Consider the following 18122-nt stretch of genomic DNA (forward strand, 5'->3'; position numbering starts at 1 on the left):
AACAAAGGCACCTGAAAAGGGATCAGAAGGGAATGATTTAAGGATGTGCACAGGCTTTCAACCATCTACTAGGAATGGTTTATCAAACAAAACTGTTTTAAGAAACTGTCTTAGATAGGGTTTCTACTGCCATGATTAAACACCAACGACAAAAAAGCAAGTTGGAGAGGAAAGGGCTTATTTGGCTTACATTTCCATATTGTATTACATAGTCCATCACTAAAAGAAGCCAGGACATTGGGGGTGAGGGGAATTTCTTCCTAGTTTGCTCCCCTGGCTTGTTCCTCTTGCTTTCTTACAGAATGCAGGACGGCCAGCCCCGGGATGGCACCACTCACAATGGGCTGAGCCCATCAATTGTTAGTTTAAAAAAATGCATCAGGGCTGGGTCTTCTGAAGGCATTTGTCTCAATTGCTGTTCCCTCTTAGACAGCTCTTATGTCAAGCTGACATAGACTAGCCAGCACAGATACTATAGGATGAACCACACTTCCCAAACAGCACCTATTCTCCCATTCTCAGCCACAGAAATTGTGCATGGCACTTTAGCATAGTTCCAGGAAAAAATAACGAAGCAAGATCATCCTCTAAAATGCGTGAACGTGAGAAGCTGCCCCTTGCTTACCACTTTCATTCGGCTCTGGAACAGCTAAAACAAGATGGTGATTACACGTTGTCCTACGCATCATTTGCTGCCAAACAGATGCATGTGTGATCTGAGGCTCCACCTCCCTCTACTGAAAAACAAAACACAAGTGTGTATTATAATTTTCAAAATACTGTGGCTCTTACTGAGTTAAGATTTATGCATGCTATCAAAACTGGGATTTCTTTACTTAAAAAAAAATCCTAAAGTAGCTGACAACAAGATACTTGCGGAGCTGAGAGAGGAAAACGGTAAGTTCAGCAAAGTCCTAAACTAAAGGATGAGTTGGAGGCCAGCATTAAGGACATGATGTCTCAAGACAAACAAAAAAGCAAAAGGAGGCAAATAGCTCATTGGCAGAGTTGCTTGACTGAATAGGCAAAGCCCTAGGAGCAGTCTCCAGTAGTAGGAAGAAAGAAAGAAAAGGAAAGAAAGAAAGAAAGAAAGAAAGAAAGAAAGAAAGAAAGAAAGAAAAGGATTAAAAGTCACAAAAATGAAAGGTAAAGGAAAAGAAGAATAAACAAGTTACACAGCTCCATTACATGCAACAACTAAAAACATCTTACCATAATCACTTAATGTATTTCCATGTTGAGAAAATGCATACATTCTGCTCCTTTCATTATATTCTATATATTTAGAACCATAAATGGCTCATTATCACAATTCCATCTTCAAAATGGAAGCTTTGTTATGATGGTAAGTACTGTGTTAAAACTCTGTGTACATTTTTTTAAAAAACTTATTTTCCTGTATGTGTATGTGTCTCTGTGTGTGCACATATGTGCAGGTACTTACATAGGCCAGAAGAGGGGGCCAGATCCCCTGGAGCTGGAGTTACAGGTAATTGTGGGCTGGAATCCAAACCCTGGTCCTCTAGAAGAGAAGTAAGTGCTCTTAACCAACCTCTCCAGACCCTGTGTACTTATTTAATAAGCAGAAGATCTTAATACTGAGGCTTTCAGGCAAAGTCATTCTGTCCTAGACCAAGGCAGGTGGTAACAACAACTGCAGGGACCCACTTGTACAGGAGTACAGGAGTTTTCTATTAAAATTAAACCTGCTCTTTCTTGGGGTGAGGGAGAGGGTGGTTGAGACAGTACAGCACTGGCTGCCCTGGAACTGGATCCATAGACCAGGCTGGTCTTGAAGTCAAGGAGATCTGTCTGCCTCCACCTCTCAAGTGATGAGATTAAAGGCATGCACCACTACCACCTGGCTAAACCTCTTCCTTACCATTATACTTTGTTTTGTTTGAAAACTATAACCATAGCAGGTACATACATTTATAATCCACAAAGTCATGTTTCTTATATTTGCTTCAACACTATGAATAGCTTTCAATATTTGGGTTTAATTGAGTATAATTAATGGGAGTATAATTTCATGTTTGGTTTGTCCAGTACTAAAAGCACCAGGAGATAAGGAACACAAAAGTCATTTCTTTGAAAAACAAAAATGGTGGAGGGGAAAATAAAGTTTAAAAATACTTTCAGCCTAAGGGTCAGTGAAAGATGTTATAGGCAAACCAACATGTGTGGTTTTCCAAGCAAGTGTTTATTTTTGTTTCATGTTTCCTGAGTCTCTCAGTAGCAAATAGTTGGCCCTGCTTAAACTAAACGGGTCACAAAACAAGTCACTTCATGAAAATGGCAAAGAGACTTGGGGGAGGGGGTATACAGGGATCAGGAGGTTAAACAGACATTTCTGACTGCTCTTTGGTCATCATTTAAGCACTTTGAAGTGGCACCTGGTGGCACAGGCCTGTAATCTCAGCTATTTGGGAAGCTGAGGCAGGGAGATAACAGGTTCAATGTCTGCCCGGCACCTTACTGAGACCTTGACTCAAAATAAGTAAAAACACTGGCTTCTTTGTCTTCCTCTGTGAACTGGCAAGGCTGCTCCCCCCTCAGGTGGAGGTGATCAAAGAGCCAGCCCCTGAGTTCATGTCAGAGACAGGCCCTGTTCCCCTTACTAGGGAACCCACTTGGACAATGATCTGCCATGGGCTACTTCTGTGCAGGGGTTCTAAGTTATCTCCATGCATGGTCCTTGTCTGGAGTATCAGTCTCAGAAAAGACCCGTGTCCAGATTTTTTGGTTCTGTTGCTCTCCTTGCAGAGCTCCTATTCCCTCCAGGCCTTTCTATCTTCCCCTTCTTTCATAAAATTCCCTCCCTATCATTGGACTGGGGGAGGGGCATAGGAGAAGAAAAGGGAGGGAGAGTGGGAGTGAGAAGGTATGTGGGAGGGGGCTACAGCTGGGATACAAAGAGAATAATCTGTAATTACTAAAAATAAAATTTAAAAGAATAAGTAAAAAGAGATGAAGTTAGTTATCAGACTGTTTTTCATGAGTAGGCCCACGCACAAAGATACTCCTATGTATGCAAATAAGTCCAAATATTAGTAATTCATTCCTCAGCACTGATAAGTCACATTTGACTATAAATGCAAACCATGTGCTTCAATATTGCTCTCAATACTGAACCTTTAGATGTATGGCACTTTATTGAGCAATAGTTGATGTGGGTTTTGAATGTTCGTCTGTCTGTTTTTTAATGTTCCTGGTTGGGTTGGGTTTGGTTTGGAGTTTTTGCTTGTTTCTGTGGTACTAGGGTATGAAGATAGTATTATACACTCTAATACAGAGCCATATCTATAGCTCTTTATCCCACTTTTTATTTTGAGGCACGGTTTCACTGAGTTGCCTGTGTTAATCGTGAACTTACTCTGTAGCTTGAGCAAGGCTAAAGCTTTAGATATGCCTGCTTCAGCTTCCCACGCTGCTGCAATTCCAAGCCAGTGGCCCGGACATTCAGCTTTAGTCACTAGCCAGCACTGTCTTTGTCTCTCTCTAAAGTGACCTATAGGTAAAGAAACCATCCATCCCAGCCAACCAAGAATGATCAGAGTTCACTGTATAGATGTGCGAAATTCTCAAAGAATAATAAGTAAAATATACAGAAAACTAGACATTAAACTGAAAAGGGAACATAAAAGCAAAATCTCAGTACTATATTATAACTGATAGTTACAGCTGAGACATGTGCCTAGACTACCTTGTTACTTGTGTGACGTATCAGTTTAACCACGGATCTTTTTAACCAAATTTTACAGTTTATCATCTCCTGAACCCGTATGGTGCACTTACATAACTTCTCTGTTGATGGGACTGGAGAGCTGGCTTAGTGGCTAAGAGCACCACCACTCTTCCAGAGGGCCTGGGTTCAATTCCCAGCACCCACATGGCAGCTTACAACTCTCTGCAACTCCAAGATCTGACACCCTCACACAGATAAACATGTAAGCTAAATATCAATGCACATAGAATAAAAATGGCTAAATTATTTAAATAACTTCTTTACTGAAAAAAAAAACTTAAATATGCCACTACATTCTTTTCTAAACCAAAAACATTATAATTTAATTCTTGGTCTATCATCCTAGTTAGGGTTACCATTGCTGTGATGAAACACCATAACCAAAGCAATTTGGGGAGGAAAGTGTTTACTTGGTTTACACTTCTACACCACTGTTCATCACTGAAAAAAGTCAAAACAGGAACTCAAGCAGGTCAGGAACCTGGAGGCAGGAGCTGACGGAGAAGTCACGGAAGAGTGCTGCTTACTGGCATGCTTCCCATGGCTTGCTCATCCTGCTTTTGTATAAAACTGCAGGACCACCATCCTAGAGATGGTACCACCACACAAAATAGACTGAGTCCTCCCTCATCAATCACTAATAAAGAAAATACCCCACAGGCTTTTCTCATTAGTCATTTTTCTGGCTAGGCCCTCTGCACCACACACAGCCTGTCTTCTAAGCTCAGGCCAGCTCCACTCCATGGCTACTGTTCCTGGTGGTCACCTATGGTATTGGCATCTCCAAAATGCTGAGGTCTCTTGCTGCTGCCAGAATCGTATGCAAGACAGTTAAATGCCATTGTGTTTGGCATAACGTGGAAGTATATGTTCTGATATGTTTTGTCTTGTTCTATTTATCTTTTGAGATACATTCTCAGTATGTATCTCTGGCTGACTGTTAACAAGTAGACCAGGATGACCTCAAACATACATATAACTCCTTGCTTCTGCCTTCTAAATCCTGGGATTACAGGCATGTGCCACCACATCCTGCTACTTACTATGCTTTCCTTTAACCCCCAGCACTCTATCTCTCTAACATCCATGTGTAAATCTATATTAAAACCCTGTCTACTAAGCCCCAGCCTTGCTTCAAAACAACAAATATGGATAAAGTGACTTGCAATTCAGGCAAACTGGGGCGGGGGGGCACGCAAAGGTTGAACATTAATACCAGCTTCCACCACAGTGTTTCAGTAAGTGTTCGGTGAGGAATATATCTAACTCTTTAACACAGTGCCTGGAATATAGCAAACCACTCTCTGCTACCACAATCACATGCACTAGTTTAACAATGAAAGGTTTGAAAGCTAGATGAGAAAGAGTCCAGTTTCATAGCACTCTTTTCAACTGTGATCACTATAAATGTGAACTCAAATAAAATGCATTACAACGATTGTGCATCAGTAAACACAAGACATTTCTACTCACTGAAAGAGCGTAATCTGTGATTATGTGAGTTATAATTTGAGATATGTGATAAGCATTATTTAGAAGTCTGAACAAATATTCATCAAGAAGGAACGCCATTGCCTATAAAACCAACAGTAAATAATCCATACAGAAAAGTTAATAAAATTCAAATAAGAAAAATCATACAATAGCATATACAATAGTAAAATCTTAGTACTATCTTAGAATCTATTTTACGTCTAATGGCTTAAGAGAAAATACACTTTAGTTTGTTCAATAAATTTTAACTGACTTAGCAATATGCTAGCAATACACTCAAAAGTACCTAGATACATAATTTATCTGTTACAAAATAATGTGAATCCTAGAAAATTGATTCTGCAAAAAGGAGCCCAAGAGCTAGCTAACCGGAGAAAGATGTCAACCTGAACTCCAACAACCTCCCGAGTTTTACGAAGCTCTTGATAGCATTGGTAAAACGTAACATATGTGTGCATGTGTGTAGTTGTGGAAATAGCTACCCTTTACTAAAATCTAAAAGATTTGCCATTCAGAAATGGTAAAGGTGGCAAAACAACGTTTTACCCGCCAAGTTATCATGTTTGTTTGTTAGAGAGGGTTTTCCCCTGCAGAGTCCGCTGCCCTGGGACTCACGGTCCAGCTGGGGCTAGCCTCAGGTGATCTGCTTGCCGCTGCCTGGTAAGCTCTGGGATTGCAGCCACCATACACCATGTGCCTAGCTCTATTCAGATTCTCTAGTAAGAATTTTTTTCTGTAATATGATATTTTTTATTCCAAACAATTTTAGTCCATTAAAAACAAAGACTCAAAAATAGAAACTCCTTTGAAAACAGTGACTTACTTTTCAAATGTTCTACTGAAATTTTTTCATTAACACCCACTGCTTTTGGGTCCATTGTGTAACTCTTTTCCTGGAATCCTTCAGTTGATAGGTTTTCACAAATGCTTTCAAAGCAGCCTGTGGCATTCTGCAAACAATCAGGTGGTCCTCCAGATGCAGCTGCTGCATATATCTCAAACAAACTTGCACCTTGGAAGTTAAGTTTCCCACCAACGACGCTTCTTCTCAGTTTTACATTTCCAGGATGTAATTTTTCACTAACACGGCTTTCCCTTAAGAGGCATCTAGAAACATTCCTCCTTTTTGTATGCTTCTTCTTCTGTAGCTTTTGTTTGTCGGTGCTGTAATTAATACTTTCCTTTCTGTAACAGTGTTTGCCCAACAGTGGGCAGACAGGATGGCTCTGTAGTTGATGCCGGGCTCTCTTAGGTCTGCTAGCAGTAATGCCACCAGGGTGGGCTGAATCCTTAGGATGCACGGCAAGACCGGATGCCACTAGTACATCTGCTACACTGTCGTTCTCATGAACGACGTCCACTTCCGATACTGCTGCAGGACTATACTCCCTGAACCGAAAAACTAGCCCTGGTTTGCTCAGAAAATCTTGAAAAAACTGTCTGACTTCATTATTCCACAGATTCCCTGTAACAGGCAAGGCACCAAACAGGCTACATGGATAGCTCAGCCTTGGCAAATTCATAATTTTTTCGGGTACAGATTTAAGATTTATTGCTTCTGAATTAGGTACGTAAACAGAAAGTCCATAGTCAATCAAAACAAGATGTAAAGATTGATCAGAAACTTCAGAAATTTCTGCTCTGCTCCACTGGTCGTCAAACTCACTTTTAAACAAGCAACTTGAACCAGGAATCACGAGCTCCAGAGGCAGCGCTTGCAAGGGCTCTGGCATGTCTGAAAGCAAGGTAAAGAGGTACTTCATTGTGTCAAAGAAATCCTCTAACTGCACACAGAAGTCTGAGGGGTCCTGGACAGCAGTAGCGATGCCGCAATACCACCTGCCATTTTGGAGTGGTGCCCAGACAAATGGCCGGGTAGCACACGGAGACAGAAGAGTGTCGGGGCCCAGACCAAAAACAGGACCTGAAGAGCGTGGTTTCTGTTCTTCCCCATTTAAATACCCCATAAGCAACATGCCATCTACCAAAATGTTCACCTCCCAAGCATGGTCTAAACATTTCAGGGAAAGGATGCTCATTTCCAAATGAGCAAATAAACACACAATGAACTCAAGGGTAGAATGCGTAAACCAAGGCCGTTTATGAGACACACCGTGCCTCAGAATATTTATGATCTCACCACTATGTACCTTGGTATCATTTATGCGCACTACTTCGTGCCGTTCATGATCCATTAAAAAAGCAAGTTCTTTCTCACCCATCCTCTGCTCTTCTGCTTGGGGCTGGGACCACTTTAAATACCTTTTAGATGTTGCCAAAAATTCTAACTCCCTTTTCATACTACCCGCTGATAATAAAGAGGGATTTTTCTTTTCTTTGGTAATTAATAGTGCTAAATCTAATGCTTTCTGATTTGTTGGTACCGTCGCATGAAATTGCCCGTTCTGTGGAACGTAAATCATTTCATCTTTTTCAAGGTGCCCGTGTCTTAAAAGTTCAAAAGGAATTTCAACTAGCTTTTGGAAGAATGGTTGGAAGAGAATGGCACCTTCACACGTGTTTACTCCTCCTGTCTTCCCGTCATTGTCTTCGTGGATGCTAACTTTGTGAGAGGTGAGCTGAGGCATCTGCAAGGCTGCCTTCTGTCGTTTCGGACATGGCGACCACCTCAGACATTTCTTGATGACACACTTATCACAACAGGTTATATTTACTTCCCACTTCTGATCATGCATCTTCAAAAATTCACAAGAAACTGTTCTGTTAGTGACTGCCAATGCAAAATAATCTGCAATTTTGCTTTTACACATTTCGATGGGCCCATTCCACCTTATCCTATGAAGAAAAGAATAAATTCCCAGCTGGGGGATAGTTAAGAGTTCCCTGTTAATTGAATAAACTTTAGCTCCATTTACTATGGCAGAATTACCATGATCAAAAACTTCCACTTCAAAGGACCCTTCAGGCAACACTTTCTTAGAAACATCTCTGGACATGGCATGGTCATTAGAGTGTTCTACATAATCTCTCACCAGAGGGCTCAGGAAGTACTGAGTTTTCTGGCTACTTGTCCTTTCACTTAGAGCATCAGTGAGTTCCGTTGCTTTATTTATATTCCCAGCAAGTGGAATATGAAAACTGGCTGGATGATGGATAATAGGTGCTGACCCTTTGACTTGAGTACTCAGGCTGACGTGGGGTTGAGGACTCTTTGTGATTGGAGGTGTAATAAGGATGCACAGGCTTTGAGAAGCTGATTGATTTAAGTCTTTGGTAAATAATTTTGATACCATCTCTCCTGACTTGGGACCCATGTCACTGTCTTTAGGAATGTGTGCAGACCCAGGGGCAAATCTTACATGTTTGAATCCATCCTTCAAGGACTTCTTCAGTTTGCTTTTTGGAGTGGGTTTAACTTTATAACAAATGGATGGCTTCAAACGCCTGGTGTATATGCTTTTGGGATGCATCAATTGATCTGTTTTGTTCACAAAATGTGTTGTGAGGCTAGTTTTATTTATGGTACCGTGGCAACAGTTACTTTCTGTGCTTTCTTTCAAAGGAAGAGGGGACGCCTGATTTAACCTCTGATTCTTTTCTGCATGCCATGCTTGTTCAGAATGTTTTTCTCCATAAACATTAAGTAGCAATTTTATTGTCTGATTTATATGTTGATACCCATCATATAAGTCTATACCAAGCTGCCCATCTGATTCCCTAGACAGTATTACAGCCTTTAATGGTTTCCCTAAGAAATTGTCTTCAAACCATCTATTGATTTCTCCTGGAATATCGATATCTCGAAGATCTGACAGAAAACATTGAATCGCTTGCATAGGTGTAAACAGCAGCTCTGGAAACTGATCAGAAATGGCACACAGCATATTTTCTTCTACAAATTGTTCATTCCCATAGTCCACAAAATAAACACAAGGGCCAGATGACGACTCTGTTGGCTTTACCAAAGCTCTGTACGATAGCCCATCCTCTATGTATTTAGAGATGCACAGTCTCATTCTGTTCCACTCATACTTTGAACACATTTTGAGGCTAATCATCTCTGTGATTTTTGTCTCCAACATCTCTAAGTCTTTATTGTTTCTACAAAGCTGGCAAAAGAACTTTTTGGGACTATACACATGAGATATATACACATCTTCTTCACTTCCAATCTTTATATCAAAGGAAGAGTAATAGTAACTGTAAAGACTAACTGAAAATGGGAGTGGTCTTGATAAAACATTGTAGTGGGTGGAGCCACGACGAAGGAGAAATTCACTTGCACTGGTAAGTGATGATTGTAAATCCACCAAGTTGTATAAGCATCTAGGGTGTATGAGAACTAAGGCATACACTATACAGGTGAGTAAGCCTCCACATGAAGAAATGAAATTTTTAAAGTCTCTGGATGCTTCTGCTGGCCAGTCTAGTAGTTTACAAGTAATGGGCTCAACTAAATAGTTGAGACAACATCTGAAAGCCTGGGCTTCCAAAGCAAGAAAATGTGGGTTGATAGCACAGAGGTCTTTAATGAAAACTCGCTCTTGGTTGCCGTAGTCAACAAATATTAGTTCAACTTCTTGTTCTGATGCTTGAGTCAAGATGGCAGCCCTGTACCACCTCCCATCTCTGGAATGCTTAGCAACACAAGCCACCTTCCCAGTCTGATACGGCTCTGGGTGGATGCTATAATAGTCTTGAATTTGTTCCATCAGTAATTTTAAATCTTCTAACTTACACTGAAGCTGGCATGAAAAATCACCTGGGCCATGGCAATAAGAACAGTTGACTTTGAGAAGTTTTCCTGGTTTGAACACATATTCCTTATAAGGTGGTGATGAGTTGGGTTCAAAGAATAAGTTGAAAGAAAAATTTAAATCCAGGAACCTGCAAAAAGATGAGATGTTTTCTTTCAGCTTACTGGAATGAGTCTTCTCAGAGTTAGGTCTTTTGACAGGGACAGAGACCACAATATTTTTACCATGAAATAAATCTTTAGATTTTAACGTTAGCACTGAACAGTCTCTTCTAGATCTGGGGGAATCTGATGCTACCTCTGCAGACCTGGCATATCCAGCATATCCGGCTTGTAGCATTAGAGAGACAACATCGCTATTGTCAGGGGCTTCAATATTCTGAATATTCACCATGTACTTGTTGTCTCTTTTTGCTATAACCTGAAGCAAAATTGCTTTGTTTGAAACGATTTTTTTAAAATAATCTGTTGCTGCCTTTATCCATACATCTGTGACTGGAGATATGTTTGCAAGTGAACAGTGTATGGCTAAGGGAGGCAACTCACAGAATTCTGGAAGCAAAATTTTTGCATCAAAAAATGGTATGGAGTCAGTATTCCCGTAATCCAAGAGGTAAACATTAACCCGATAATTATTCACGTCAGTGATGATGGCTCGGTAGAAACACCTATCCTTGCTATATCTGGCGCAGCAGAATAGTCCAGGTTTAGGGTTTCTCAGAGTTAGTTCACCATTTTCAGGCGCATTATAAAACTTATTTATAGTCTTCATTATGTCTTGGAATCTGCTCTGATGTTTGTTAATGCGCACCCAGAAACTTGATGGGTCCAACACATTCACTACAGAGGCTATGTGGGTAGCTTCTGTCTCCATTTCTACAGTTCTAATGGGAAAACCTGCTTTTAAGTCATCCTGTTCATTTAGTCCACCCACTGAGGGCTCAACATGTCCAACAAAACTATCAACTCCAAAGCTGTCTGCCTCAAAAGCGCCTGCCTCACTCAAGGCATTGGAAATGGTGGACTCAAGTGCAGAACAACGTATTTGTGTGCCCCTCGTCCTAGGCAGGCACTTAGAATTAACTGCAGATTCTTGAGACTGCAAAGTCACATAATACAAGCGTTCATCCTCACTGAACCAGTCAATGTGGGCATTTACTATGTGTCCTAAGAGGGCTTGCTTAAACACACTAAGTTGCTGTTTTCTTACTTCTTGGTCTGGACTGTGTAAATATGTCAGAGAGCATGGAAATGAAAACAACGGTGCAAAAAGAAAATCCTGTTTCAGTTTCTTCACGTAAATGGAGGGTATAGACTCGGTGCTGCCATAATCCATGAACCAAATTTTCACTTGATTATCAGGCAGGAGCTGCTGGAGAATTCCTCTTTGCCACTGTCCATTTGTCGCTTTAGCAACACACAGGAGTCCAAAATTATCACAAGTAGGGCTAGTCTCTTGACCAGCTTTGTTGTAATGCAAACTCATACAGTCTGTCAAGTCTTCTAGCTCTGGAATCCGCTTAAGTAGTTGACAATAAAATTTACTGGCGCTCAGTGCACAGGACACTTGGATGCTGTCTAAACCTCCCACTGGTAAAGATGGCTGGAAATTATCTAGGACATACTGAACATCAAGCAAAGTTCTATTGCTACTTAATGATGTCTCGGGTCTTGTGTGTTGTAGTAAGTCTGGCATGGGCTGGGGGATTTCCTTTAAGATTTCCACAATAAGACGAAATGTATCCCTATCGACAAATCTTCCTAACTGTAATTCAAGAACCCCAGATATAACTTTGGGTGCCTCAAGCAGAATCATTTGAAGAGGCAAAATAGTTTGCATATTGCCTTTCAGCTGTATTCCTACCAGTGACTTGAAATAATTCAAAGCTTTGGGAGACCATTTCTCTCCAACTGGGAGTATGTTGGCAAAGATGCCAAATACGACTCTGGGCGGGAGTTCAAATAACTTTTTGCAAGCGGAGGCTACGCGAGTACCATCCACCCTCAGCTCTTCTCCCCGGTCAATGAGCAGAACTGTGTACACTTCATTCTTCTTTCCCACAACTCTTCCTCTCTGCCACTCTCCAGTCGCTCTTTCCTCCACCAGGCAAAACTCGTCAATGCCCACATTGTCCTTCACTTTGGGGATATACTGTATTTCCCTCTGCAATATGTGATAGTCAAACTGACACACACAATTATTTTTGCCTTGAAATTTCACAAGAATATCCTTGGGAAGACACTCAATATGTAAAACTGTCAGATCTGCATCTAAAAATGTTGGCAATAATGACGTAGACTCCATTTTCTAGAAAGAAAACAAACATGTACAAATTAGCTTCTGATAGGTGGCTATATCGATATTATATAAAAATCTTATGTAAATTGAAGTAGATCAATAACGCTGTATTTGTTTTTACATTTATTTGTTGGGGGTAGGTGAGACTCACATGACAAGGTATGTGAATGGAACTCAGAGTTCAACCTATGGGACTTGGTCTCTCCTTCTACCATGTAAGCTCTGGACTTCAAACTCAGATCATCAGGCTTGGTGGCATGTGTCCTTATTCACTGAGCCATCTCACCAGCCCTTACATTTTGTTGTGTTTTGTTTTGCTTATCATGTCAGACATGTTGGCAAAAACTGTATGCACTAGGCAAGATGTTGACATAAACAAGATGTTGCTGAGATAAACACTGCCCATTACACATTAGACAAATTTCACTGAAAGGACAAGATAGGATAGTGTAGCTCATTATTGGAACACACAGAGGTAATCCTTACTTCCCTGAAAACTTAGCAAATTTCTACTATACAGTAGATGTGGCATAACAGAAAATGAAAATCAGATTCACCAGTGACCTCATTCTCTGCCTAGGGTGCTTCTAATAAGCAACAATTCAAAGGGATGAGAGAAGAAAACAGGCAGGTGCAAGTCAGAAAAGAGGCAAAGTTTGCATTCTTTCCCTTGTGTTAGCTTGCAATACTTAGACACTACCAATATGTAGTCCCAAGGCTTTGTGGGGATAATAAGCTGAGATCTGCATGCCACTAGGGTAGGACAATCCTGGAAAGTCAGGGAAGCCTGGGCAAATCTAACCCTGGTGGGCCAGCCACAAACAGAAAGAAAAATCTCTAGCTCTGAGATGTAGCTTTGTTTCTATTTTGATCTCCGGATTTAGGGGACTCTAAAATTAAAGTAAGTAAATGCAGAAGGTTCAAGATACTCCCAGTGTTGCAGTTTGGAGTTGAAGTGCACCGCAAAGTGGCACATGTGCCACATATTATTATAGTGATACTATCATGGCTTGGCCCTCAGTTGCTAGGTCCAATCAATGGGTATTCCATACTTTGGGCAGCATGGCAGATCTTCTTAGTATTTAAAGGGAACCCAGCAGAATAACTTTGTCAAATATAAATACCGAGAATGGTATTAGCCAATCCAAGCCCAAAGACACAAGGATGTAGTATGAAATAGTCCTTATAACACTAGAATTCTAACTGTCCAGACCATTTTTATTCCTTCAGACAATCCAAACTTGCTTCATAACAGGGGGGTAAAAAAGAATCTAAGTCTGGCTTGCCCATGGCTCTCATCGAAAGCTAGTAATACCCCAAAATAAATTGCTGAGGAATTACACTCCAACCGTGTGCTGAGTTTCCCTAAGAAATCATGGAAAATCTTCATAGTAGACAGACATACTGTTACATGTGCTTTATCTGAAGAAAAGGTTGAAGATTCATGGGCAATAGCTAATGGTTTCCAGAGGGCAACAGGAATCCATAAAAAACAGCCTAGGAGATGTATCACATATGGATGTGAAGATGCAGTTTGTAGATGAATTCTCGAATAAAGATGCTCAACAAAGACCCACAATGTGGAATAATTTTTTTAATAAATTCTTAATTGTGTAAAAACAAATGTATCCTGTGGGTGTCAATCAGCCTCCGACATCTGCCTGCCCAAAGCTTGCTCAATGGGATCAGAAAGAAAGTTTCTGTGTCATGGACAAAGCCACACCTTCCTGCATCTACTGACCAACTAAAATTCAGAGAACATTCAGGAAAAAATATGTAAGCTAGGATTGCAAACGCAAATCAATTATTTTTTACAATGAACAGCTGGGTCACTTCAAAGCATAATTTAAGACAACCCTCTCTCCCTATAAGAGTCCTGGGAGTCGTCACTCACTATTCTATAGGAAGTATATTGTGTTAACATAATTCAGACGTCACCTTTCACCCGAACCCGAAGTGTGGAATTTGACAAACTTGTTTTTGCTTCTACTCAAACATTAAAACTATAAAATGAGAGGTTCAATTAAATTAGGACTTTTCAAATGTTTCAGCAAAAACGTCATTAAAGATAAAAATAGATAGAGATCTATAAAATTGATTGATTGGTATTCTAATAACCTCAAGTTTATAAAATTTAATTGTAAAAATCGTCAAATGGGGATACAATCATTCTAATGAACACAAGTTCACATAACACATCTTATTGCATCCCATAGCACAGTGTTGAAAACATCAAGTTTATACATCTCTAATTGCCCACCTCCTTCTATAATTGTGTGACAATCAGGACAGGAAGATGTAAATAAAACAAACAAGGGAGTCTAACAGTTCTTCAGATGGACTTGTGTCCTCCTTTACTTTAAAACTTAGTATACATCTGAATATTTTGGTTTTAAAAAGTTAATTGCATCTATGTTTTTTAATTAAATTCAAATTCATAGTATTTTTTTCTTTTTTTCTTAAACTGTATTCACTTTGTATCCCAGCTGTAGCCTCCCCCCTTGTTCCCTCCCAGTCCTACTCTCCCTCCCTCTTCTCTTCCCATACCCCTCCCCCAGTCTACTGAGACCCTAGCCTATCACATCTTATTAGAGCTGGCTGTATTGTCTTCCTCTGTGGCCTGGTAAGGCTGCTCCCCTTTCAGGCGTAGGTGATCACAGAGGCAGACATTAAGTTCATGTCAGAGACAGTCCCTGTTCCCCTTACTAGGGTTCCCTCTTGGAGACTGAGCTGCCATGGGCTACAGCTGTGCAGGGGTTCTAGGTTATCTCTATGCGTGATCCTTAGTTGGAGTATCAGTCTCAGAAAAGAACCCTGGGCCCAGAATTTTTTTGCTCTCCTTAAGGAGCTCCTGTCCCCTCCAGTTCTTTCTATCTCTCCCTTCTTTCATAAGATTCCCTGCACTCTGCCCAAAGTTTGGCTATGAGTCTCAGCATCTGTTTTGATACCCTGCTGGGTAGAGTCTTTCAGAATCTACCTCTGTGGTAGATACCTGTCCTTTTCCCTGTTTTCTCCCTCTTCTGATGTCCATTATATTTGCCTTTCTGAGTGAGGATCTTACCCAGCATCCTCCTTCTTGCTTAACTTCTTTAGGTGAACAGATTTTCGTATGTTTGTCCTATATTATATGTATAATCTCCACTTATAACTCAGTATATACCATGTGTGTCTTTCTGCTTCTAGGATACCTCACTCAGGATGATCTTTTCTAGTTCCCACCATTTGGGAAATGCAAACCAAAACGACACTGAGATTTCACCTTATACCCATCAGAATGGCTAAGATTAAAAACTCAAGTGACAACACTTACTGGAGAGGTTATGGAGAAACGGGAACCCTCCTCCATTGCTGATGGGAGTGTAAACGTGTACAAACACTGTGGAAATCAATCTGGCACTTTCTCAGAAAATTAGGAATAGTGCTACCTCAAGACCCAACTATATCACTCCTAGGCATATATCCAAAAGATGCTCAAGTATACAACAAAAACATTTGCTCAACCATGTTCATAGCAGCTTTATTTATAATAGCCAGAACCTGGAAACAACCCAGATGTCCCTCAACTGAGGAATGGATACAGAAATTGTCATACAATTACACACTGGAATACCACTCAGCAATTAAAAACAAGGAAATCATAGTATTTTTTTAATTGTAAGTATTCAAATCATAGTAAGTATTCAAATCAAACCATAGACATATATTCCTGTCTCAATTTAGGCCAATCACACTTCAAGAACTTGCTGAGTGTATGAACCTAGAGCCCCCAAGTGTCTACTGTATTGAAGGGCATAGGTTAAAACCTATTCTCATTTTGCTTTTTATGAACTTCATTAAATAGCTTAACGATGCTGTCCTTCACACTTATAATATTTTACATATTTAAACATGTTTATGTATATTAGTTTAACTTATTTTTACAATACTTTTTTTCATTGTTCAGGCCACAAAACTGAAGGTCAAGAGGTTCAGAAGCATCAGCCCAGGTTTTCTGATTTTCACCCCCCACTCTATTACCACCTCCAGTTTTTCCCACTACTATGCCATATGAACCACATAATTATCAGGAAGAAGAGGAAGAGGACGAAGAAGAAGAAGAAAGTTTCAAATACAAGGAAAACCATAGCCAATAGGATCAGCTTATCAGTGCTTCCTTTTTCAGCTGTGGGCTAACTCTGGTGAACTCTGCCCACAAACCTGCAGTCACTCTGTACTAAATCTTGCGATTTGGAAACAATTAGACAGCCCTAAAACACTTAAGTGGCCTCTAATTATACCTCTAGATGCATCACCAAGAAAGCCAAAACCATACATCCACACAAAATCATGTCCACCTGGACGATGAGGTTATGGGACAGATTACATTGTTATCTTCAAATGCTTGAGGTGGTTGCAATTTTTTAAAAGAACATGTATCCATTCATTTCCCATGGATTATACTTAACAGTTATTTCTTTTAGAATTCTCTAGTTCCTAATTTTTTCTATAAACAATCATATAGCTTTTCTCTAACACTGAAAAACCAACCTAAAACAAAAACGGTCTTCAGAATGTTGAAATAGGGAAACTTAGGAAAACATCTGCAACACTTCCAAGGAAGAGGGGCGATCAGGAACAAAACAGAAACTAAATCTATAAAGGAAAAGGTGAGTGTATATACACCTACAAAAGGAGAGTTTCTCATGAATAAGTGACAGGTTACCTTTAAAAAAATGTAGCATGCAATAAAAACTAAAGAACCCCAATTCAGAAGCCTAAGAAGCATAAATTTAAAAAGTTATTATGCCTCTTTCATCTATTGCATATCAAAACTGCAAGCAACTGAGTGCATCCAGATTAAGTAAGGATATAGAAAGAAAAAACTCTTGGGGGTCCATGTAGGGGAATAAAGTGCTATTTTTCACCCTGTAGACTTAAAGTATCTTTTAAATATTAAAATATGTCTTTTGATTAAAATGCATCACGTTTTTTCTGCCAATGCAGCCTGAGGGGACTTCTGGAAGATGAGGCTAGAGACACAGTCACCAGTAGTCAAAGATGGCCTCGTCAGGGGGACATTCACCGATGCTAACTTATCACATGTGTCATGGCCAGATGTGCCAGTAGAACTGATACAAACATAGCCAATACTCTGGTATGCTCTTTACCAAAAATTAGAGTGGTAGCTCTATATCGTACGTAGAACATTACAGTCTACACACATCAATACAGCGCTTAAGAAAGAACAGATCCCGGGGGGTCTCCACTTGAAGTGGTACAGACAAGAGAATGTTTAGTCATGTAAACAAATGAGGAAATCCAGAAATAATAACTACGTGCATAAGATCCATCAAGGAGAAAGAGATTTCTAACCATCAAGCCCAGCCACAGGAATTGGGGATATGCCTTGGTGGTAGAGCACTTGCCTGGCAAGTACAAGGCCCTGGGTTATGCCCTTAACTCAGAAAATAAAAATTAAAAGTATAAATATTTTTAAAGGATGCTGAAACAATTGGACAGCCACATGCAAAGAGGAAAAAGAAATCCTCACTTCTTTTTTTTATTGTTTCTAGATTTTAATAATTGAGTTATACTTTGATATATTCCATATTTAAACATCTTTTTTATTTTTTTATTTATTAATTGCTCTTTATTCATTTTGTATCCCCCCATAAGCCCCTCCCTCCTCCCCTCCCGATCCCACCCTCCCTTCCCTTTCTGCATGCATGCCCCTCCCCAAGTCCACTGATAGGGGAGGTCCTCCTCTCCTTCTTTCTGATCTTAGTCTATCAGTTCTCATCAGAAGTGGCTGCGTTGTCATCTTCTGTAGCCTGGTAAGGCTGCTCCCCCCTCAGGGGGAGGTGATCAAAGAGCAGGCCAATCAG

At 40.2% G+C, this 18122-nt stretch overlaps 1 protein-coding gene across 1 annotated transcript; it reads right to left on the reverse strand.

The window, feature by feature from the left end:
- Positions 1-5812: 5812 nt before the first annotated feature.
- On the reverse strand, positions 5813-12264 carry Tdrd15 (tudor domain containing 15). The gene is made up of 2 exons (XM_021654305.1): positions 6501-12264; positions 5813-5841 (listed from the first exon to the last, which is right to left on the reverse strand). Exons 1-2 carry the CDS (start codon positions 12262-12264, stop codon positions 5813-5815), a joined length of 5793 nt encoding a protein of 1930 aa, XP_021509980.1.
- Between the last annotated feature and the right edge of the window lie 5858 nt (positions 12265-18122).

This window comes from Meriones unguiculatus, chromosome 1 (genome assembly GCF_030254825.1).
Source record: "Meriones unguiculatus strain TT.TT164.6M chromosome 1, Bangor_MerUng_6.1, whole genome shotgun sequence".
Lineage (NCBI taxonomy): Eukaryota > Metazoa > Chordata > Mammalia > Rodentia > Muridae > Meriones > Meriones unguiculatus.